The following is a 23,934-nucleotide window of genomic DNA, read 5'->3' on the forward strand; positions in this document are numbered from 1 at the left end:
ATAGTTAATAAAAAAAAAAGCTTGATAACATTGCTGAGACAGAAAGAAGATTCTGCTATCTTGATAAAACTCACATTTTCCCAAAGATTCATTCGATTGAAAAGTGTTACAATCGCTACCTGCTCGAAAAAATGTATGAGAGTCAAATTTAATTGATATTGCTGGTCTTATACCGAAACCGAACTGTAGCTTTAAAATAGCGCCTAGTAGTAGCAGCAGCAAGTACACTGACCACGCTCTGTAAACATCATATGGAGCTTCTCTCTGGTTTTATATACGTGCTGAGATCTTAATAAACACCAACACTCTTTCAAGTTCATCTCATTCTGGTCCGTCCACCTATGGTAAAGCAATCATTATTTCCTGACACCACACCATTATTAATTTCCTGATTCACGCCCTCCTTCATGATGATGCTGTCTGTATCCCCAGTCACCTCAGTATAGGCCTATTGCTTTAGTGGCCAGGAAGAAAGTATACCTATGGCCTTTCCACTTGAAGGACGTTTGGACAGTTATGAAGATAACTTGCCCTATAACATACACTTGCCCTCTAACATACTAATTTCCCGATTCACGCCCTCCTTCATAACGATGCTGTCTGTATCCCCTATCACCTCAGTAGGCTTATAAGCTTTAGTGGCCGGGAAGAAAGTATAGGGGAAGGCGGGGTAAGTTGAGCATAGGGGCAAGTTGAGCCACCACACCCAGGCTGATAATGAATGAGTCAGACATTGTGGTGGTGTCATGTATTGATGACCCATTGCATAACCCTCAACCCCACCACATTGTTTTCAACTTTGAAACAAAAAGTACTTTTTTAGAGGGAAAAATACAAATTTCAGCCAAAAAAGTAAAAAAGGGTTTGAAATAGATAAGTGCTTTTTACCCACACACGTCTTTAAATATATTATAGAAATAAGAACAATATTGTTAGTCCAGGTATGGATTCTCACTCTTGTCATAGTCTTTTACATGGATGCATAAGAAATGTATGGATGTGAAAATATCGCAAAAAGTTCGGACGGGGCTAATTTAAGCCAACCAACATGGGGCAAGTTGAGCCATGGTAACTCTTATGGTAATATATAATAAAAAAATTAAAAAACATAAAAAGCCATTGATATGCAGACAGAAAGAAGCAAATTCACATGACAGTTCTTTTACTGTTAGAAGATGTTGGTATTTATAGAGAATTAGCAAGTGAAAAGACTTTAAATGAACAATTGACATCCTGGTTCTCCCGCTTACATTTTGTACATAGTTTTTGTGGCTCAACTTACCCCAGACGGTGGCACAACTTACCCCACAGATGAGGCAAGTTGAGCCATTTGACATCAGTTTTTTCAAAGGTCACAATGATTTTCAGTGTGGGGGTAGAAAGATATATATAGGTGAAAAATATTTCCCAAGAATCAAATTGAAAGGCAAGGTACTTATTTCTACAATATTACTAGTCATATCAATTCTAACATGCAAAATGCAAAAAGTGTCACAACTTACCCCGCCTTCCCCTACCTATGTCCTTTGAACTTGACATGTCTTTGGACAGTCATAGAGACAATATAACATCTTGCTCACTCATTCATTTTATGGCACAGAGGATCTATGTGATTCCTCTAGCAGCAAGAAAATTTACCTTTAAAAATTGTTTTCCATGCCTTTGATATATGTTTTTCAGTTTTTGATGACATGTTTTGACAAGGCTCAAGATTTATACCTGTTTGTTGTTTCTATGATTGCTTCACATGTTAGGTCTTATCACGAGGAGCATATATACATGTATGTTGGACTGAAATATATCTCCTAAAATAAGGTCCTTATTGAAACCAATATGAAATTTGGAATAGTATTTTGAAGTTTTTAAAAGAATTTTTGAAACATGAAACAACTGACTTTTGTTATGATACTGGACTGAAGTCTCCCCGACACTTGCAGCAGTTGGTATGAAAATATAAGACAAATTTATCTTCATAAAATGGTAGGAAGTAGGAAATATTTCACAAGGCGGTTTCAAACCGCCTCGATCACAAGAATCCCCGTTAAATTACGAGAACATTTTTAGGCTAAAAAATACCATTAATTATTCCTGCATTCACACCGCCCCGAAACATACCCTTCGGGATAAATTCCTGAAGTTAGGAGCATGCGCCGTATGGTCTAATAAGCAGGCAAGGCGCGAGATTCAAAACCACTAGCCCAGCAGCCACCCACGGCGCCCACGCCCAATGACACGCTGGGCTAAAAGTTCCCGTAAATTGCTTTCACATTGCCAAAATACCAGCGACCTTGGAAAAATACCCGCGAAAGTTCTCGTAATTTCGCCAAGTACCTACTATTTAGCGGGTATTTTCTTTCGGGGAAATTACGCGTAGTTTGCTTTCACATTACCAAAATACCTGGTATTTTCTGATCGGGGTAACTTTCCCGATCAGAGAATACCTGGAACTGACGAACTTCGAGCCGGTCTGAAACCACCTACAGACTCCAAATTTCTTGGTGTGAACATGTGTAGTTGTGGAATCTTGCAACATGTTTCAAGCAAAGCTACAAAAACATTCTCTAAGACTTGAATCCTGAAAAGTGTGAACACATCTTGATCTTGAATCTTGAAAGAATCTTGAGAGAATCTTGGGGGATTGATTGATGATTGTTGAATCTGATATGAGGGGTTGTAGCTCAGCTGTCTGGAAGCAGCTGTACCCATGTTATTTTCCCATGCATGTCTATCACTACCCAGCTTATGAACTTGTTTTGGTGTTGTCCCTAAACTTGTTTAAGATCCCATATATTCCCCTGTAACTGACCGGTTCGATGAAAAGGCATGATGGTTTATCAGTTAGGGAGCGGCGAGGGAGGTAGGGTCTCCCACAGAAGAAGTTGAAGAAAAAAAATTGTTTGTTGAAGAGTATTGATACTAAAGACCACAAAACTTTTAAAGACCACATCTTATCATTTTAATCTCACTTGTCACTTGTTCTTACCATGTAACTGTACATCATTAGGATTGTCATTATTCTTTCCATAAGAAATCCTGTGCTGCTCTATGATGAAATTGAAACTTGATGATTTTCACACTGGTTAACAAAGCTACATTTTCGTTTCCCATGTTGATGTAAGATCAAACAGAGTTATCTTTCCTCTGTTTCTAGCTTTCTTCTGTACTTTTAACAGCTTTGGTATCATCATAGTTTTTGTCAATTGTAGTGATGGTTTGTTTATGTGTAACTTGAAGCACTTAGCAACGCACCCTGTTAAATTAAAATATTAAAACCTGGGAATCATCTCTGTACGGTTTCCTACAGTGAGTTACTGAAAGGGAAAAACGCTCTGCCTCAGACGTCCTTACACATTCCAACAAAAGTATTCTTTTTCAAACAGTCTCTTTCATTTTCAAATCAGTAATAGTAGTGTGACCATGAATCAACCCAAATATGACATTATTGCATGGTAGTACCAAAACCTTCAAGCATTTATCTTTAACCTTCCTTTCCCATCCAAGAAAACATAACAAATACGTGCACTGCATATGAGGATTTTATATTTTCACTGGTTAGATCATGGAGGTAGGAAAAAATGGTCAGATCAAAGGAGGGTCTCTAAATGGTCCCAGGTGGGCCATGATACAATTTGTGTCCCTGTTGTAATTTTTTTTAAAGATATTTCTATCAAAATTGCTTTTAAAATAATCTTTGATATCTCAGGTTTCAAAGAACTCAGTTTCATGAATATTGATAATTCCTTCAAGCATTTATCTTTAACCTTCCTTCCCCATCCAAGAGAACATAACAAATACGTGCACTGCGTATGAGGATTATATATTTTCACTGGTTAGATCATGGAGGTAGGAAAAAATGGTCAGATCAAAGGAGCTGGGTCTCTAAACGGTCCCAAGTGGGCCATGATACAAGTTGCGTCCTTGTTGTGTATAGTAGTAGAAGGTTTTTTAATACTTTCCAATCAGATGATATTTGTACAAATATTTAGGATTTACCAATAATTGCAGAACCACCTTCTTTCTTCCAATCCTTCGCTTGTTTCATTCCCCCAAACACTTAATATAGAACATTTGTAAAGACTACAGTGATTACAGGATCATGTTGGGCCTACAAGTGCTACAGAAGACTATCCATTGGTAAAGAGGACGTTTTTATCCTCAGCTAAATTCTATGAGAGATTCACATGTACTTCCAAAGGCTTCTTATAGAAGATCTCTGGGTGAAAGGAATGTTGCGTATGTTGCATGAAAAGTTTGTCGGATATCGCAAAAATGAAATCCTCGAGGGATGAGCTTTGCATAGCTGCACTTTGGCGAGAAATCCAACATTGAATATCTGTCAATAGCGTGACAGATATCCAGACTAGGAATAGTGTTCGACGGTAATACCTCGGAAAGCTGACGCACAACTGTTTCATCTCTTTTTAAAGGAAGAGGAAAAGGATGAGAGAGGCTTATTAATATCACCAGGAAGTAGAGTCCCATTGTTGAACGATAAGAGCTTTAAAGAACTTTAAAAAGTTTAGCCTCTCACATCTTCTGATATCCTCTCCCTCTATTTGTTTTTCCCTGTGAATGTTGGCATCTATATATGTCACACGACAACAGAAGTCCATGCAACAACTGTTGATCCCATCCCTCCCTTCCGATAAACAAGAAATAAAATGAAAACACGATTTGAATAAGCAGCCATGTTATACAAAATTTCTTGGAAAATGATAAATTATCAGGGTACTACTACTATACCTGGCATGTTGCAACCCCCCTAGAGAAACCCCAGCCTTTAAGATGTGTGCTCGATTGATTCGATAGAAATCCAACATTGAATATCTGTCAATAGCGTGACAGATATCCAGACTGGGAATAGTGTTTGACGGTAATGCCTCGGAAAGCTCGACGCACAAATGTTTCATCTCTTTTTGAAGGAAGAGGAAAAGGATGAGAGAGGCTTATTAATATCACCAGGAAGTAGAGTCCCATTGTTGAACGATAAGAGCTTTAAAGAACTTTAAAAAGTTTAGCCTCTCACATCTTCTGAAATCCTCTCCCTTCATTTTGTTTTTCCCAATGAATGTTGACATCTATATGTCCTACAACAACAGAAGTCCATGCAACAAGTGTTGATCCCATCCCTCCCTTCCGATAAACAAGAAATCAAATAAGAACACGATTTGAATAAGCAGCCATGTTATACAAAATTTCTTGGAAAATGATAAATTATCAGTGTACTATACATGGCATGTTGCAACCCCCCTAGAGAAACCCCAGCCTTTTAAGATGTGTGCTCGATTGATTCGATAGTGAAAAGCTGTTAGGAGGTTTCCTTTGGAATTTCAATCTCATCCTCAGGGAAATATTTGGCAAGAAACCTTATTCCTTCGATCAACCGATGATAACTTACTTAGTCAGACATATCCATCCACAAACTGCCATACATCATTTATGCGAAAAAAACAAGATTGATATTTTCCTTTTTATTTCAGCAAGACCAGATCGCAATCTGCTTCAAGTCTTCAGAATACATTTTTCCCCATCCCCTCGATCCCCAGGCATCTTCTTAATTCACATCTCCCCCATACCGATCCCCAGACGCCCCCATCAAGCATGTTAACATCGAGAACCAAAATCTTAATTGGCATCTTAAACGGAGGCACATAACTCCCCACCGGAGTGTCCAGTGTCTGCGCAGAATGTCTCAATTTCCCTCGCTCTCGCTGCACGCATGAAAGATATTTTCCTCTTTTTGATTTTCATGTTTTTGTTTCATTTTTCTTGGTTGCAGGTTACCAAGGTCCCGGTGGAGGAGTGCGAACTGTATACCACTTTTGAGGATTGCGTAGGAGGAGGATCGAGAGGGCAGGATGTCGTCGGAGACCCCTACTGTGGATGGTGTACTCTCTACCAGAGGTGAGGCCATGTCGGGGGAGGAAGAGGGTCGGGGGGGGGGGCCCAGAACCTTAATACATTCCGAGTATCTCCTTAGTCCGATATATCCAAGAATTGTGACTTACATGACTTGGAAGTTGAACCACAAACAATTCCCTACAGGGGGGTCATCAAAACTTTGAGAAAAATGCAGATCAATAGGATTTTACCTTAACAAACAACCAAACAAATATATTACTTGTGTTATTGTTTCTATATAATCATCATTTTTTATATTCCATTCTTTGTTAAACATGTAGATTTAAAAATAAAGTCCTTTAAAGGATGTCAGAATATCAACCAAAATAGATTAACTTGACATAAACTCTAATGTGAACACTGCTTGAATGGATCCTCTGAATAACTTTCACTTCTGCCAGGTTAATGACCTTACAATATCATACAAACTTGGCATGGAATAAAATTTAATACAAACTCCTTTTTATTTCCATTGTAGAGGAATTTTGACTTGACTCCTGTTATCACATAGGCCCATATTCTGAAGTCAGGTTTAACTTAGACCATGGTCTAACTCTGTGCTAGAATTATGGGAAGCCAAAAGTGTCAACATTTTGTATTAAGTTGTATGTTTCTTATATTTACTGTGCTTTTTCCTGATTCATCGATGGTGAAGACGATCATCTATTTATACTTCCTGGACAATTATGAATGATTTGAGAGCCAAATGAGCTGAAATATGATATCTCTACTGTTGATTTATGTAACAATTGGCTTTCCATACTTAAACCACAACTTTAAACCTGAGTTTATTAAGTTAAACCCGACTTCAGAATATGGGCCAAGGTGTTTGTCGAAGCTCTGGTTCATCTGGGGGGCGTTTCATGAAAGGACTTGTCGGACGTTTTATCCGACAAGTCCCATTTTATCCGACAGTTACCATAGTAACAATACCTCTCAGCCAATCAACATCAGAGAAAGATGTCAGATCTGACAACTTGTCGGATGAAAATGTTGATGAAACACTCCCCAGGTGGTTGAATCAGGACTAATCATGCCTGAATTACCTTTTCATATCACAAAAAGATTCAATATTATACAAATATACTTTGCCTTGAGAGTTTCTGGTTAAAACTATGGGCAAGAGGTGACTCCAGAATAGTACTATTCACTGAGGGGTGCAGCCCCGAAGTGAATGGTACTATTGGAGGCACCGAGGCCCATAGTTTTAACCAGAAACTCGAAATTATGGCAGAGTATATTTGTTTTATATTTTTGATCAAAAATTTTAAACAAAAGGAAAAAACAGAATAATGGCTTACCTTTTATTCTCTCTTGTCACTCTGATGGTCTTGTGCTCTTTTCTTAAATAATATCCAATTTTAATGAAATCCAAGTTTTAATAGTCAATGAAAATGTCTGAAAAATTCAAAGCATAAACTGTAGTCTAAACATTTTTACACTATTTACATCCTTTTCTGTGAGTGTTTTGGCTAATTGTTGTAAAAATTTACAACACAGCCATGGAAATGGTACTGCTGGGGCTGAAGATTTTGCTGGCTCATGTTCATTGTTCTGAAAATCCGGTCTGGTTTTTGTTCTGGTTGTGGTGGTACATGTACGTGTTGTTGATCATGAATCTCTTCGTAATTCAGAATTCGCTGCAACTGACTGTCAGTTAGATCAAGTACAAGATCTGCATCATCCCCATCAACATCATCATTTTCTTTGTCATCTGTCTGATCTGATGTTGCAGATGTTGATGGTTTATCAGGATAAATGGCGGATAGAGTATCAGACATCTGATGCTTGGTATGCTCACTAGTACGTGCATAGTTCTTTATCGATGTCTCGGAGCGGTGGCCTGACACAGCCATGATATCTCTCGATGCATATCCTGCATGGTCTAGCAAAGTAATGCTTGTTGCTCGCAACGAATGATTAGTGTAATGCTTTGAACAACCAGCAGCTTCACAGATGACACTAGTCATCTTAGAGAGAGTCCATTTCCCCAAAGGTGAATTGACATACCATACTTCATCTTCCTCAGTAACCCTCTGCTTTGGCCTCTGCCACATCCATTTGCATATACAGGATTTAGTTTGGATAAGTAATTTTTCATGTTCATAACTGGGCACCTAGGGTTTCCCTTGAGAGCATACATTTGTCCCCCTTGACTTTCCTGTTCATCATTTTGATGGTTTTTAGTGTGCATGTCTCGAAGCGTATAGTATTCAGTGTCACCATCCACATGAAGAACAAAATCATCTACTTCCATCTCTCTTACATTCTCCATACCACGGTTTGCAAAGTATATCATTGTGTCTAAATACACCTTTCTTTGCAGACCTTCAGCTGTACCTAAATCAAGACTGGCTTGGATACGTGCCATATCATCATTAGTGATAGGGGGATAATGTTTTACATTGGCCTTGCCACTGGTTTTCAGTTTAACAAGAAGAGCCTTAAAAGTCTTATTAGAACGCGAAAACTGCTCACCCTTTACAATGTCCACTCCTCTAGTTTTCATGAAGTGACGTTGAAGTGCAAACCGAATTGCTTGCATGGACTTCTTCGTGTACAGATCTCCCTTCTTGTTACGTGCACCGGCGTAGAACTGGGACAAGACTCCATCGAGGGCTTCGAGGCTCAAATCCTCAAAATTCACTTCCACTTCCGCACAAAATTCGCGGAAAACTGAAAGTCCATACTTGATCTGCTTCTTGGTATTTTCACTGTCCACTGAAGTGATGAAATCATCCAAATCTTCGTCAGTAAACTGACCGAATCTCCGAGCACCGGAGGCCGCCATCTTCGTACCGAGCAGACGATCGAATGTTTACAAATGTCTTTATATCGAAAGCTGGCGCTAGATTATCGCAGGTGATCGGTCATTGAAAAACGTAGCCGCGACGTCGCGAGAGTCGCCCATGGTAAGCACTCGAGCTCTCGTATACCCCGCTGAATGTTGGTGATTTTGATATCACGCGCATCAGGCGTATGGCGCCGTGACGTCATTTCCCCAAATAGTTTTACTATTTGGGGAAATGACGTCACAAAAATGACGTAATTTTCCAAAATAGTATGCCTAGCTGCCAACATTCCAAAATAGTTGAAAATACACATAATCACGTGAAGCTCTTTTAGCCAATGACCGGAGGATAAATTTTTGATCCAAAATATAAAATAAACTATCGCCTGGCAGAACACCATGGAATAGATCAATCACATCACATTCTCTTCATGCTATTTGTATTATTAGGATGGTATTCATGGTATTATGGTCTCATAGTATATGATAATGAATGGTGTGATTAAACCAAGACCACTAGGCATGAAAATCTTTTTATCAGTGAACCATGAAATGATAAATCGATGACTCTTTGCAAACGGTGAATCTTTTGGATATTTATGAATTCATTGTCATTCGTCAAATATTGGTTTAGTTGCCAGTGAAAGAAAATCCCATTTGTTTGCCTTGAAGAAGATTTGACAAATCTGCAATATGAGCCTTGTGCTGATGGGCAAAGCAAGGTGACAGACATATAAACAGATAAAAGGTGCTCTTTAGGGGGCTAGATTTCAAGTTAGTGTCACAGTAAGAGATCATCTTTTTTTGGGGGGAAAAATATAATTACTATATTATTAAATCAAATTAATATGAGTAAATCTATGCAATGAATTGTTGAATGAAACTTCATTTGTTTCCCTAGTTTCTTTTCCCACATTTTTTTAACGATTGTGCTTAAAAAAAATCAAGGAAAATATTCTGAATCAACTGATGAAAAATAAAACAGAGATGAATTGCTCTTGATAATATGATGCTGTTTTAGTGACTGTAACTCATCTGGACAAGAGAGGTTCATGGAAAAAAAGGAAGGAGAAATTGTACCTGTTTGCGAGCTTGTACCTCAAATTCAAAGGATGCTTTGAAGTTCAGTACATAGTCATCATAAGAATCCAGATATCTTAATGTATGTAATGTGGTGTTGGTTTCATGAAATCCCCGTAGGGCACTGCAAAAGTTGATTCAATTTAGCCTGCTGGTGTGGAAAGCACACAATTTAAAGGCAGCAACTCTCGAATGTCACATTGTATTTTACATGAAACGTGATTTAGTTTCCTTTTTGTTATGCAAAAGAATGTTATTGCAGGCTGACTTCTAAAGTGATGTGTAATTGAACATTATATTTGCATAAGCAATAATGCATCTGTGAATTCATAAATGTATGAATTTTCAAGGATGTTGTGTGTTTGCTTTAACATTTTGTGGGAGGAATAGGTTCGAGCTGTTATTCTGGGTGATTGAATTTGTGTGGCGATCATTTGATAATGTTTGCGCATTAAGAGATATGTAGAACGATACTCGATGTAAGTATAGAAAGGATAAAAGAAGATGATGGAGGGTGCATGTGATAGAAAAGGAGATACAATGTAGATAGATAGATAGATAGATAGATAGATAGATAGATCAAAAGATAGATAGATAGTAAGGAAGGTGGTGAAAGAAAAGAAGGGAGATGAAAATAGGGTGTATGTACAGATATTATGGAACAAGTGGGAGTGAGAAAAGAAAGAGACTATGGAGAGAGAGAGAGAGAGGAGAATGAGGTAATCACATGGAAAGGGGGGGGGGGGGGCGTGAGACAGTAGAAGACAGTAGAAGACAATGAGGCAGAAGCAAGAGAAAGAAGCCAGAGAGGAAGATATAGGTAAAAATCATATACATACCTGTTCAAACATAATTATAGGCCTGTAGACATGAAATATACATGCGTATATCTACATATACAAGTAAAATGAAATAAGAGCCAAACATATAAAAGAGCACGAATGAACGAGGGAGAGGGAGAGAGATAGATGGGTGGGGGCCGAGGATACATAGGAAGAGGGAGGAATGATAGCCGAGGGGGGGGGGGTGAGATAGTGAGAGAATCAATGTCAATCCTAGGCATAAACTTGTACTGTAAGAGAGAAGCAAGTCTAAAAGTAGAAGTGGTTGACAAGAGCTTGTCCCAAGTTCATGGAATGTTTTGTCTGAAATGTGATAGAGAAGTGGTGGGTGTTTGGATAGCTACAGGTGCTGTTATGACTAGAACCGCCAAGGCTAGTCACTCCAATGCAGTACTGTATGTACTTTCCTTTGGCGTTCTAACTTGATAATGTGCATGTAATGGATACTTCATAAGAATTGTAGATGATGGGAACGCAGGGTTAGTGTCCATGTACTTGTACATTTGCCATATGCATGATTCATTCTTTGCCAATGTCATTGTCAAGAGTTTTATTTCCCCCTAATATTCTATAAAACTTCTCTCTCATTTGTTTAACCATCAATGTGTTAAGCTATCTTCTTTGCAGGGTTTTGATGGTATTTTTCTTCATTTTCCTATTACTTTTTATCATTTCACAGAAATTCAATCGCAAAGTATCAATTACATTTTGTAGGGAAGACCATTTTTATGATTTTGCCAGCCATTGCCAGATGTATTATTTTTGTTTTATTTAAAAAAAAAAATTAATTCCTTTCTATACACCTACTTTATTAAAGATGAAGCTACTTTGATGATGGGAGCATTTCTGTTATCAATCTCTTGATTTCAAGTTTTCCACTTTCAAAATTGATATTCATTTGTCTATTAACCCTAATTCTCCCGGGGGGGGGGGGGGCCATTATGGCCCCCCCTCGACAATTTTCGTGATATATCTGCTGCGCAAAATTTTTTGACCTCGCCGCTCACTGACTTTTTACTTTCAAGTCTCGCGCAAATTTTGAGCCCAAATTTGTGACGCCCGGGTACACGGTTACGACATTACACAACATTATGTAAGTGCATGTCAGACCCAAAATTGCTCATAAACGTGATTTCATGTACAAATCCAATGCAAATTGTGTATTTAGCCAAAATTCATAAATGTATCATTATTTCTACTTTTACTGATTAAACTTAATTAATTTTGCCTTGTTTATGATCAGAATTAAGTCTGGAACAATTTCCATTGAAAAAACAATAAAAAACAAAAAGTAAAAAAACATAGAAATACATAAGAAATTCATAAAACAATAAAATACATAAGAACTTGATTTCCAAACTGAAGTTGTTTTTTTATGCGATTGTTAAGAATGCTACAAAGAATATTTTTACCAAAAATTAGCACTCTAGGAGCTTTATTTAGTGAATTAGAGCAAAAAGTATGATTTATGCATAAATTAGCATAATTAATTCATATAAAATAAAATCTCATTATTTTGGAAAATTTTACCATACAGCCTTGTAGACTACATCGCACACTACCAGCGTGCAAATTTTTGTGTCGCTGGCGCGATCGGCAGCCGAGATCTTAAGGGGGGGCCATAATGCCCCCCCCCCCCGTGAAGGACAAGAATCAAAATACCCCGGGAGAGTTAGGGTTAAACTAACTGAAAATCTAAAATCAATCTTCAAATATTTTGTACAGGTGCACAAGAGGGGTTGAATTTGAATGCCCAGGTGTGGAAAACCCAAGTCTACCTCATCGCTGGCTGACCATGGATGATGAAAATACAAGAATTGAGAAAATATCCCCTCCAAACACTGACAGTGGAACCACCATGATGGTAAGTGGTACTTCATTTATTTCCTTTAAAAGTGGAATCAGTGTTGATCTACAATTAGTAGTGTAAATTTTGTTGTTTCTCATTAATTTGTTCAACTGCCTCCCTTTATGGATCAATTACCACATTATTTGATATTTTTGACAAGCACTTGTTATTTAAAAGAGGTATGTTAGGATTTTTTAAATCTATTGCTATTGTAAAATTAATCTTTCTAATTCAATTATTAAACTTTTCATTAAAAGTTTTTTTTTATATTTCACTTGTTCACTTGGAGAGGGGGAATTAATTTGACCTATATTTAGACCTTGATGTAAAGACCCACTACCTTAATTTTTGTAGCATTTATTCTTAATATTTTAATTTTCTTTATAAATCTTTAAAAATATTTTTCACTGCCCTTAGGTTACATCACTTTAATAAATCAACCTGTACATGAAGATATATGGACATTGCTTATATATTTCTATTTTTACTATTTATATTCTTTATTTTACTCATAAAGTTAACATTTAATAAAATTTGTCTTCACAGCTTCACATCACTGTCCTAAACCTCCCTGCCCTCGACAATCAAGAAGCATACCAATGTATTTTTGGTGAACTCGGAGACCGGCCCGCTGCGGTAAACACCACCATCCCCAGCAGAACGGTGGTGACTTGCTACACCCCTCCCAACATTCCAGAGCCTGTGGATGGTAAGTTGACATTTTATTATATGCTTTTCACACTGCATTTCTTTAACCCCATACTATCCTTAACCTCATACTATTTGCTTAGCTGGGGTTAATGCTTTAACCCCGGACTATCGCACAGCTCATGAATATTGATGATTTTGCCACACAGAGCGTGATTAACATGCAATTTCGACTTCTATGATGTGCTAAAGCTTAGCCCCACTGTGCCTTAGCTCGGTTTGGTTTCACACTGCAGTTGTACCGCAATTGTGGTGCTAGCACCGCAATAAGTCGGCTAACCCTGCTTTTTAACATGGCCAGATAGTACCGTACTATTAACTGTGCTAGCCCACTTTGGTAAAACGCTGTGTGAAATGAAGTGGGCTAAGCTTGATCCCAAGAAATTGGTGGGGCTAAGCCCCTCCCCCCCCCCCCCAGCCCACCTTTTTCCCGCGGTTAAGGAAAATTTCTGTAGTGTGAAAAGCATACTAGTTCGTAACAAGAATTCAAAGGCTTAAACATTGAATGCTTCCTCCCTTTTAGCACTGCTCTACCACTTGAACATTTTCAATTTGGTTTTGTTAAAGTATTGTCCTTCACACATTTTCTCTTTGAAATGAAAATGTTCCTTGCGATGAATTAAACAAAACATTATTTATGTGCTTAGTGGTATTCCTGTTAACTATAGATTTACAAAGGGAATTCTGCTCAACGTTCTTATTTGGTAAATTTCAAGGAAGATTTCTAAGAATGCGTGCATACTTGTGTAGATTGGGTTTATTTTTTATATTCTTTAAGAGTTAGAAAAGCACCTGTGATGCACTATGTAATATGAGTAAAACATACATTTTGCTGTCAGCATTCTTGTCCATCAAACTCACCATTTGATATTGGAAATAGTGACTTATTAGTTAGCACAGGCCGTGGTGTGATGAGGGCAGATTCTTATTTTTGTGCAATTATGCCAAGAGCACTTCCCTTTATTCATTATATCAATCCTTCTGAGGATGAAAATGAGCACGAATTCTGGATAAAGCAGACTTTGGTTTCTATGGGAACAATATTAACAGCAATCCCTTGAATGCCACTTTATATGAAATTAGCACTGTGTGAATTAAATGTTGATGTATGTCTTAAAATTGAATGTTCAGTTAGTATCTGCATATTTGTTTTAGGGTGACGGTTGTTTAATTTACTGGGTATTATTTTTGAAATAGATGGAAGAGGTAGATTGTTAGATGCTCTATGATGGTTTTAGTTTTTTCATACTCACCACTGAAAACGTCTTCCCAAACACCTCCTTGAAATTAAATTAAGAAGAATCTCGAGTGTCTGTGGTATTGCTTCTCCATTTAGATTGCTGTGTATCATATCATATTACAAAACAAGTTTTGATGTAACAAATGCTTTGTAAAGCCACTCATAGTATAGTTTTTATTTTTGTTGTTGTTTCTAAGTAGTAATTCTCTTTGGAGATTTCTATGAGTTGGGGAAACAGATACAGTTTCGAAATTTTATACAAAGAACACTCAAAGGAAAAGAAAACTGGTATCTTAAAGGCTGGTGGTCTGTTTGTACAGGCCTTGTTGAAACAGTGTTCTTAAAAAAATTATATATTCTTGATAAATGGTGGAGGAAGTCTTTTCTACACATATATTCCTTATGAAATAAAGTTTTTACCCCACAATTAGTAAATGAACCGGTCTATCATTATAGTCTGATTAAAATACAAACCTTTTTTTCAAACAGGTTTTACGCAAGTGGAGCTCACGCTGAGGCACACCAAGACAAATGTGGACGTTGTTTCCACTGACTTCTTTTTCTACAAGTGCAGTACCTTTTCTACATGTTCTGAGTGTGTTGCGCAGGACTTCGGCTGCAATTGGTGTGGCTATGAGAACATGTGCACGGTCAATCTTGGTCAGTGTGAACCTGCTGGAATCATCTATGATGTAGGGGTGAGTTGGCCTTTTGATGATAAAATATAATCAGTAATAATAATCAATTTTCTATTAAATAGAATTTCTAATAAGATGTATGCACAATGAGAATTATGAACTTTTAATTATTGATTGTTAGTTATTCTGATATCTCGATTATAATGATAATTGTTCTGACAATGATTCATCATTGACATGTCAATGGAGGATGTATGCATTCTTTTATCGTTCTTCCTTGTATGGAATTGTTGTAATTCTGATTTGTTATGTTTTCACTCTATTCTGATCAAAGTAAATAATCATGTAATATTTTAATGGAAGAAATTAAAAGCTTAACCTATTTGAACTTAAATTAGATGTGCATGATGAATATTTTATTGTGAATGCGTTTGCTAATATGTTAACAGTAATAAGATATTTTGCATTTTTTTGCTTGAATTATTATCAGGGTCTGTGAGTTTCTACGTCTATGCTTTTTAAAACTGATTGTTTCCATTTCTGTGAAAAATGTTTTCTGTTTTCAGTCAGCCACTTCTTCGCCTGATAACTTGGTTGGTCAAGAATACTGCCCCCGTGTTGATCTTGGAAATGATACAGAGATCTTGATACCAGCTGGAATTCAACAGGACGTCCAGCTCAGTGTTGCCAATTTGTTGACTCCTCTGGTAAGAACATTTAAGGATCACAACCTTGTTGTTCAGAAACTAAAGGAGTCCACTTCTTCCTTGTTGTGATAATAGTGATAGTAATGATGTCTACACCTTTTTTGACATTTAAAATGATAAGCTTCCTAGAATTTTTTAAATGTTAACATGCATATATCCTTTCATACTTTGGTATCTAGTGTTGAATTATCTGTTTACATCGAGTTACTGAAACTGAAAATGAAATATGTCTTGAAAACTGAAGTCACAGATCATTTAGTGTGAGGAAATAAAATGAAAAGGTTAGAACCTTGAAAACCTGCTATATTTTGAATTATCCGCTGTTGCATTTATGATATTGCTGCAAGAGCATATGTCATTCGCCCCCTCCGTAGTTCAAGCCATTTGCCAAAAAATATGTTTTTGTAATGATTATCTCTCTGGTTTATCTCTCAAATTTGTTAGAGACCGTTTGTCATAGTAATCAGTGTCACACTTTTATGTGTTCATGTGTCATTGACAATCATTTAATGTTTTTCTAAGTACTCCATTTTGATTTTTTTAAAGTGTTTCTTATCATTATTTTATGATTCCATTAGCTCTATAAAGAATACTATAAAGAATACTAAATTGCAGTTTATGAAATACCACACCACCCTCTAACCAATTTAAATTTTAAGGCGTGAAAAATGTGTTTCAACGAAGACAGAAATAATTTAATTTCATTATCTTAAAGTTAGGCAATATCCACTTCCATTTAATTCATGGACAAATGTCTTCCAACGGCTGATAAATTAATTATGATTGTGATATCTCCTTGAGATTGTTTATTTCAATTATCTTTCTGACTTCTCTTTGCAAGTGAGCAACTCAATCGATCAATTGATATATATTTGTTGTTGTCTATTAGGGAGCCCAGACCAGTGGTTACCAGTGTGTGTTTGAGTATGAGGGCAAAGAAGTGTCCGTCCAAGCTGACTTGGATGGCGATGATCGTCTCGTCTGTCAACAACGCGAGGTGAGTTAGCGTGAGAGGTGACTTGGATTGGTACCCGAGCTATGAAACTTTTTAAGGCCAAGGGTTCACACTCCACAAGAGTATCAGCAGATTGGACAGATATTATATTTAATAATAATGATGATAATCATACTTGGTTATATAGCACTTAACACTTATTTCATAGGAAGAAGCATTGTGCAACTATACATTGTAATTGCCCTGGCTAATTTCATTTATTGTCATATAAACCACTTCAAAAGAACGTGTCCATTAAAATGTTGATGATGAAATATACCACAGCTTACTTTGCATGCAATTAGTATTCATCCTGGTCCTCTTTTATCTTACCTGGAATTTGTAGTACATCAACTGAGCAAGACAAAATTAATATGAGATTAATCTGTTAAATTCTCTGACCTGTCCTAAATACAATGAACCATTACTCTTGTAATTAGATTAAGCTATCTTAAAACTGGCATTTACATTGCTCAATAAGAGCCTAGGTAGATTCTATTTCAGAATATATCCAGGAATATGTTCAAGAATAGATGTTGAAGTATATTCCTTATTATACTTTCAAGAATATATCCAAGATTATATCAAACTTAATAAATTTACAAGACAACGCTTTGAATATTCCTAAGAAGACATTGCCAAGAATGTATCCCTAATTTATGAATATTCTCTTTTTTTTAACAGATATTATATTGAAATACCTTTTAACAAGGGATAGAAGGAAATCGTAATCCATTTACAGTTTAACCTCAATTTAAGACGATAATTTTTTTTAGAGGATGTGTTTAGCTCTTCTCTCTCAGATATGTTTCATCCTGTTTTGATATTAGACACCCTAATGATATACAACATACTTTGAAAGGAAGTGAACATACTATTTTTCAACAATTTTCTAGGCCCTGAAATCATGTTAAGCATGTTAAATGGTATGTGTTACCAATTCAAACTCTAAGCTGATCTTTAATTAAAGCACCATGATATAAAGCCATTAAGCAATCCACAATATGTGAGTAACTTCTTATCTGGAATTAGTGTTTTTATTTCCTCCAGCTTTTGTGACATGTAAAAAACAATAATGTGAAATAAAACTTAAGGAATAATATTTACTTTCACAATACTTGATCATAATTCACTTCCGAAGTAAACTATCGAATGATGTCTTATAAATGTTATCAGAAATAACATGGGCTTTAAGAAATGCTGTGAAAACACAAATTAAGACAAATATCTGATGACGCACATTGCAGTGCTACAATTGGCATTTTTCATTCAATGTCATGAAATATTTTCTTGGTTTTTTTTTTTTACTTCTATAATCTTAATGAAGTAAACTTTTTAGATTGTTCTTTGTCATCAGAAGAACTACTTCCCATTACCTGCAAATTTTTCACCAGTCTTACAAGTGTACATAATCACAAAATACACCCAACCAATAAAAAATATCTTTTGATGATAGGAAAATTTTGTTTGAGTAAATTGTTTGTGTTTCCTTCCTTCCCCCTGCCTCTTATCTAGACATTAAATTTAGCAATTTAACCCATTGTCTGCTAGAACCTTGTAGTCTCTGTAGAAAACCTACGGGGATGAATGAATTTAGTAGTGAGCCGGTTAATGTCTGGAGTATAAAGAATATCCTTGTTTTGTTTTGTGGGGGTTATTTTTTTCCAATATGTTTGTGACATAATAGGAAATAACTTCACTCATGAATGCTAACCAGGAAGAATAATATTGGTCGGTCCAAACAAGCCTTTTTTCTGCCATAAAACAACTTGGCAATGATATTCTTTATCAGGTGTGTCAATTTTTTTGTCACGTTCAAGAAACAGAAAGGTCTTGTTTCAGTTTTGGAAATATCTCTCATGATTACAAAGTGGACAGTTGCCATATTCTTGTGTTATTGTTATTAATCTTGATATGATTTTTTCTAATAATATATATTGCATGGCTACAACCTTTCCTGTGAGCCAGAGCAAGTTATCTTTTGCTGTTATTTTATCTAAACTTTAATCAAAGATTTTGCCTGCACGGCCTCCTTAAATTAAAGCTTTACAATTGATCAACAGTAATTGTCTTGATCAATTGAGCAATATATCTACTCATGTATGACTGGATGTTCATTTGTCAGTGTGCAACATTCTGAAAGGCTATATGTAACATGGTTTTCCTTGTAGAAGTAACCAATCCCACATTGGGTGCTCTTATACAGTATTGGAATCCTTTGTAGATCCCATTAATTAGTATTTGATATATATATATTGTTGTTTTATTGTCCAACTTGATGGAAATTTCATTTTGTTTACATGCAAACATCCAAATTACAACACAAAGAAAATATACATAAATCATGGAGAAACAAATACAAAATGTTGACGTGCACTTACCACATATTCATTCTTGTGCTTAAGTTGATAATCAGAGTGGTATGAAATCATTATAATAAGAACGGTGAGTATTCAGTATTATGAATAGATTTTTTATCATCATTCAAATTTTCATACATTTTCATACATTTTTCATACATTGTCAAATGTATGGATGACATAAAATAACTACTACATTTAGAAATTTAAAAAACATATGAACAATTTGAAGAACATTAGTCGATACTTTTATTTCTGATCTCTTGCAGTATGACTATGATGCTGCAAGCAACACTGTTACAGGATCTATGACCGTTACATGGAACAATGAGTATGTCATCACAGATAGAGAGATACCAGGTAAAACTAAATATCTTTTTGGGATAAAGGAGATGCTTGTTGTGATATTTTCTGATAAATCCCCTCTTCGCATTAAATCAGGATGTGACATATTCCAGTTCAGGTTCTTCTGGCTGTGAAGAGAATAAAATCTGAAGAAAACTTGTCTTTCTTCATATTTTAGTTTTTGTAGACTCATAATCCTAGTGAATATGTGACTAGATCCAGAAGCCAAGGACCTATCATTTAACTGATCATTAAATGACACCATTAGAAAATAAACTTCACAATTTTACTGATGATTTATTCGTGAATAATTTTTTTAAATGGCATATATTTGATTATTTCAATTGTGTGCTTGGATATTTGATATGTAATGTTTGTTTGAGACCATTTACTATTTTAGTGTTTTGAATAAGATATTATTATCTCTATGATGTTATGTCACCAAGTAGCCCTGAAATACAATGTAGGTTCTGTATTGTTACCGTCTTAGTGTTTTGAATAAGATATTATTAACTGTATGATATTATCTCACCAAGTAGCCCTGAAATAGGTTCTGTAAAGTTCAGAATTCATTTCAATACGCATATTTCATATGTGCCTAATACTTTCAATTTGCTTGCATCTTTCAGTTATCCTGTACAAGTGTGCCGTTGACCGCGCAAACTGTGGGCTGTGCTTGAGTGCCGATCCCAAGTTCCAGTGCGGCTGGTGCAGTAGTGAGTTTGAATGTGGGATCGCATCTCAGTGCCGGGACAATGACTGGTTGATTGGCGAGGATGCTGTCTGCCCGGACCCAACAATCAGAGAGGTATGGTCTTCCGTCGTGCCCTGCTTTTTTTCTCTTCTTGTTTTATGATGATGATGATGGTGATGATGATGATGATGGTGATGGTGGTGGTGGTGGTTGTGGTGGTAGTGGTGGTGGTGATGGTGTGATGATGATATTGGTGATGATGATGGTGGTGGTAATGATGATGATGATGATGGTGATGATAATGATTGTGGTGGTGGTGATGATGGTGGTGGTAATAATGTTGGTGATGATGATTGTGGTTAAGATGGTTATTGTGAAGATAGCATTTATGGTAATATTTGTTGTGTTAAGGATGAAGATGTGAAGTCTTGTGGGCATGGTGAATTAACATGGCGAAACAGTATCTACTTCAATATCTATTTCCTCCATCCTCTAGATCTCACCCATATCTGGTTACTTTGCTGGTGGGACCAATCTAACCATCAAAGGCTACAACCTTGGCCTGACTGCTGCAGACATCACCAGTATCAGTGTAGCCGGTATAGAATGCATCAAGGATGAGGATTCTTACATTACCGCTCTCCAGTAAGTGCCCATCATACCTTGACCATTTGGTCTGAGACCTAAGTAGTGTTTCATGAATGTTTTGTCGGTGATACTCAACAGACAACTGTTGTAAGCTACTAAAATCCTTGCATCTGATTGGCTGAGAGCAAATTAGTCAACGAAAATCACTGACAAAACTTTTCGTGAAACCTTTCGATTGGTCTGGCCAGGGACCTGCATAAGTGTGTCGCTGCCTATTACTTGTAACTTTTTAGGTTGGGATATAATGTAGGCTAGATAGATCAACTTGTGTGCTAAATTGTTTGCATAGATTAACCAATCCGTGTGGTTGCTGATTCCACTCCACTGAACTAAATGTAGATGACAATAAGTTTTATGTGCATGTTCTGTAATTGTTTTCTATTGTATTTTCGTTATTGTATTCCAGGGCCTCTAAGTATAACAGTGTTTGAACCACTGACAGAGTCACCCTGGTAAAATAAGACGTAATAAATGAATAGATAAATCCGATGACCTAAAGAATCATATTTGGAAATCAGTTGTTAATTCAATATCATGCGATAATATTTGATTTGCAAGAAATATGAAGCAATGTACAGATGAATATCTGCATCACTCAAATCATAACTGCTTGGATCAACACAATTGTTTCAATATTTAAGAGATGTGTTTTGAGCAAAATTTTGAAATAGTAGTTAGTATTGAGAATGTGTGCAGCGCTTGTATTGCATTGAATATGTTGAAAATATAAACGGTGATACCAGGGCCCCTTCTTACAAAGAGTTATGATTGATCCAATCAATCTCAACTCTATGGAAATCCATCCACACCATAATTTTTTCTTCAAAAATTTGCACAATCTCCTTAGTAAACATAGAATATCACATTGAATCTTCAAGAGAACGAAGAATGTATGAATATACATCGTACCTCGAAAATATTTTTTAAACATTTTTTGCATTTTACATGTTGACGTTATTGGCCATCCATAGTTGTGGTTGATCGGATCAATCGCAACTCTTTGTAAGACAGGGCCCTGTTTAAACATCATCAAATTGATTAAAATGTTAGATGTTGTGTAAGTAAATTGAACTATCATTGTGAATATGAAAAGATCGAAAGAGGAAAATACATGGATTGAATTTAAAAATTGAATTGAATTGAAAAAATATTCAATGTGTTATTTTTTATTTCTTCCACAGAATAAGCTGTACTACCCGATCCTCTGCCAGACCACACTCTGGTTACGTAGAGGTGACCATCGGGAACACTGGCGGACAAATGTATGTGGCTACCTCTGATAGTCTCTTCAGATACGTGGTAAGTTATTTATACAGGTTGTATAATTTTATTCTTTCATATACAGTGTTGCTAAAAAGTTAGTGAACCCCACCAGAAAATGACTCTATTTAAAAGTGTTCGGGTTCTGTCATCTGTTAGATATTTATTTATGAAGTCAGGTGATAAAATATTACATTAGATAAGGTTTGTTTCTCTGGGCTCGTTGAACATTGCAGTTTTGTTGTCTTCAGTCAACATTCAGCATGAAGGAGTGCATTTTCTGGTGGTTTTCACTAACTTTGTAGCACCACTGTATAATAGTTCTATTTCGTAATAGAAATAATATTGCGTAAGATCGGGAGAGGATGTATGGCTTGTGGCAAGTCCTCAAAGGAATCTCTGGTATCTGCTCTCTGCCATAACTTCAATGTTTTGATGATCCTTCTTGTTTTCTCCTATCCCACAGTTGCCAAAGATCACAGGAGTCAGTCCTACCTACGGCCCAGCTTCCGGAGGTTCTCTGGTGTCCATTCTGGGCCATAACCTTGATGCTGGTAGCAGCAGTGTGGCTAATCTTGTTGGTGTTTCCTGTCAGATCGTAAGGTAGGTCCTTTCTTCAATAACTGTTCATGTAATATTTTGTGTTTTAGATGAGAATGGTGTAAAGAAACGTACTATGACAGTAAGAAATTCTGCTACGTTGTTGTTGATGCTGTTTTTGTTGTTTTACTGCAGTCAGACGAAGTAGACAGGCAGAAATATACAGTGGAATGAATTCAAAATTGACATACCTCAACTGATACATGTATATAGATCTGTGTACAGAGTTTGGGGTATCGATGTGGCTGGCGTGTACTTTTTCAGACTCCCACCTGTATCTGCAAGACAATGTTAAAGAGACTTCCTGTCACGACCTCTCCTGCTGAAAGTTCTGAACTATTACGGTCATGGTAGTTACAAAGAAATTTATTCAAATTGAATTGGGTTAACCCTTTTTCATGTCTTTCTGCCAAGATTCTCATCGATTAGTAAGTAGGATCTTCCCTTGTGGGATGCGACATTAAGTTAAATCAAGATATTTTAAATCTCTTTCCAGTGCTTCACCATCTGAGGTACTCTGTCTGAGTGGTCCAGCTGAGGTAGGAACTGAAGGCTATGTTAGCATGACGGTGGATGATCACTATGTAGAGGGGTCATCTGTGTTTCAATACCGGTCTGATCCAGTTATAACCAGAGTCAGCAGGTTTAGCAGCATCAACAGGTATGATGATGAGTTTTTCTTACAGCATTTTTTTCTCAAAAGGCGGTTTAAGGTATTGAATATGAAAGAAAATTCTTCACTAAATTGACATTTTCTCTCATGAACGTTATTCAGAGTTTTGTACTTGGTGGTACTGTCAAAACCTCAAAATATTTATTATTAAATTTTTTTTTTTTAATTTCAGCTTGTCATAGACATTTAAGGTTCCCTAAATGAAGCATTTTAACTTCAAACAAATTTACATTGTAAGGCTGTCTGTTTATTACCCTTAGAAATTTAGAACTTAAATAACAAATGCTGAATTTGTATTTAATTGCATAATTACATATTTTTGTTCTTTTAATCTTTCCATTTTTAGTGGATCCCTTGAACTAGATGTTGAAGGTCAAGATTTTGATGTTATCCAGTGGCCTCAGCTTAGCTTCCTCCTTGAGGATGAACAATTCATTTCAGTAAGTACTTACGCTGTCAACTCTTCAATATAAAAGTGATATCTGCCTTGATATATTCAGCTTCGTATTGAAAATTTTTTTTAATGGAATTTATGATAGTCGACCTCTCAGCATCTAAGTGATCTCTCGACATATGTACTGTTTTGTTAGCTTTCTGAATCAAA

The 23,934-nt window shown here is 36.3% G+C and overlaps 1 protein-coding gene across 1 annotated transcript in view; it reads left to right on the forward strand.

Annotated features, from left to right (window-relative positions):
* The first annotated feature begins 3,837 nt into the window (after positions 1-3,837).
* LOC129257853 (plexin-A2-like) overlaps positions 3,838-23,934 on the forward strand; it is a 34,349-nt gene continuing 14,252 nt past the window's right edge. The window contains exons 1-14 of the mRNA XM_064097936.1: positions 3,838-3,843; positions 5,780-5,904; positions 12,340-12,478; positions 13,010-13,172; positions 14,901-15,109; positions 15,616-15,756; positions 16,646-16,753; positions 19,380-19,470; positions 20,085-20,263; positions 20,646-20,794; positions 21,979-22,096; positions 22,524-22,660; positions 23,154-23,318; positions 23,677-23,770. Coding sequence (XP_063954006.1) covers positions 3,838-3,843; positions 5,780-5,904; positions 12,340-12,478; positions 13,010-13,172; positions 14,901-15,109; positions 15,616-15,756; positions 16,646-16,753; positions 19,380-19,470; positions 20,085-20,263; positions 20,646-20,794; positions 21,979-22,096; positions 22,524-22,660; positions 23,154-23,318; positions 23,677-23,770 — 1,824 coding nt within the window. The remainder of the gene's footprint in view (positions 3,844-5,779; positions 5,905-12,339; positions 12,479-13,009; positions 13,173-14,900; positions 15,110-15,615; positions 15,757-16,645; positions 16,754-19,379; positions 19,471-20,084; positions 20,264-20,645; positions 20,795-21,978; positions 22,097-22,523; positions 22,661-23,153; positions 23,319-23,676; positions 23,771-23,934) is intronic.

Source organism: Lytechinus pictus, chromosome 3, assembly GCF_037042905.1.
Source record: "Lytechinus pictus isolate F3 Inbred chromosome 3, Lp3.0, whole genome shotgun sequence".
Classification (NCBI taxonomy): domain Eukaryota; kingdom Metazoa; phylum Echinodermata; class Echinoidea; order Temnopleuroida; family Toxopneustidae; genus Lytechinus; species Lytechinus pictus.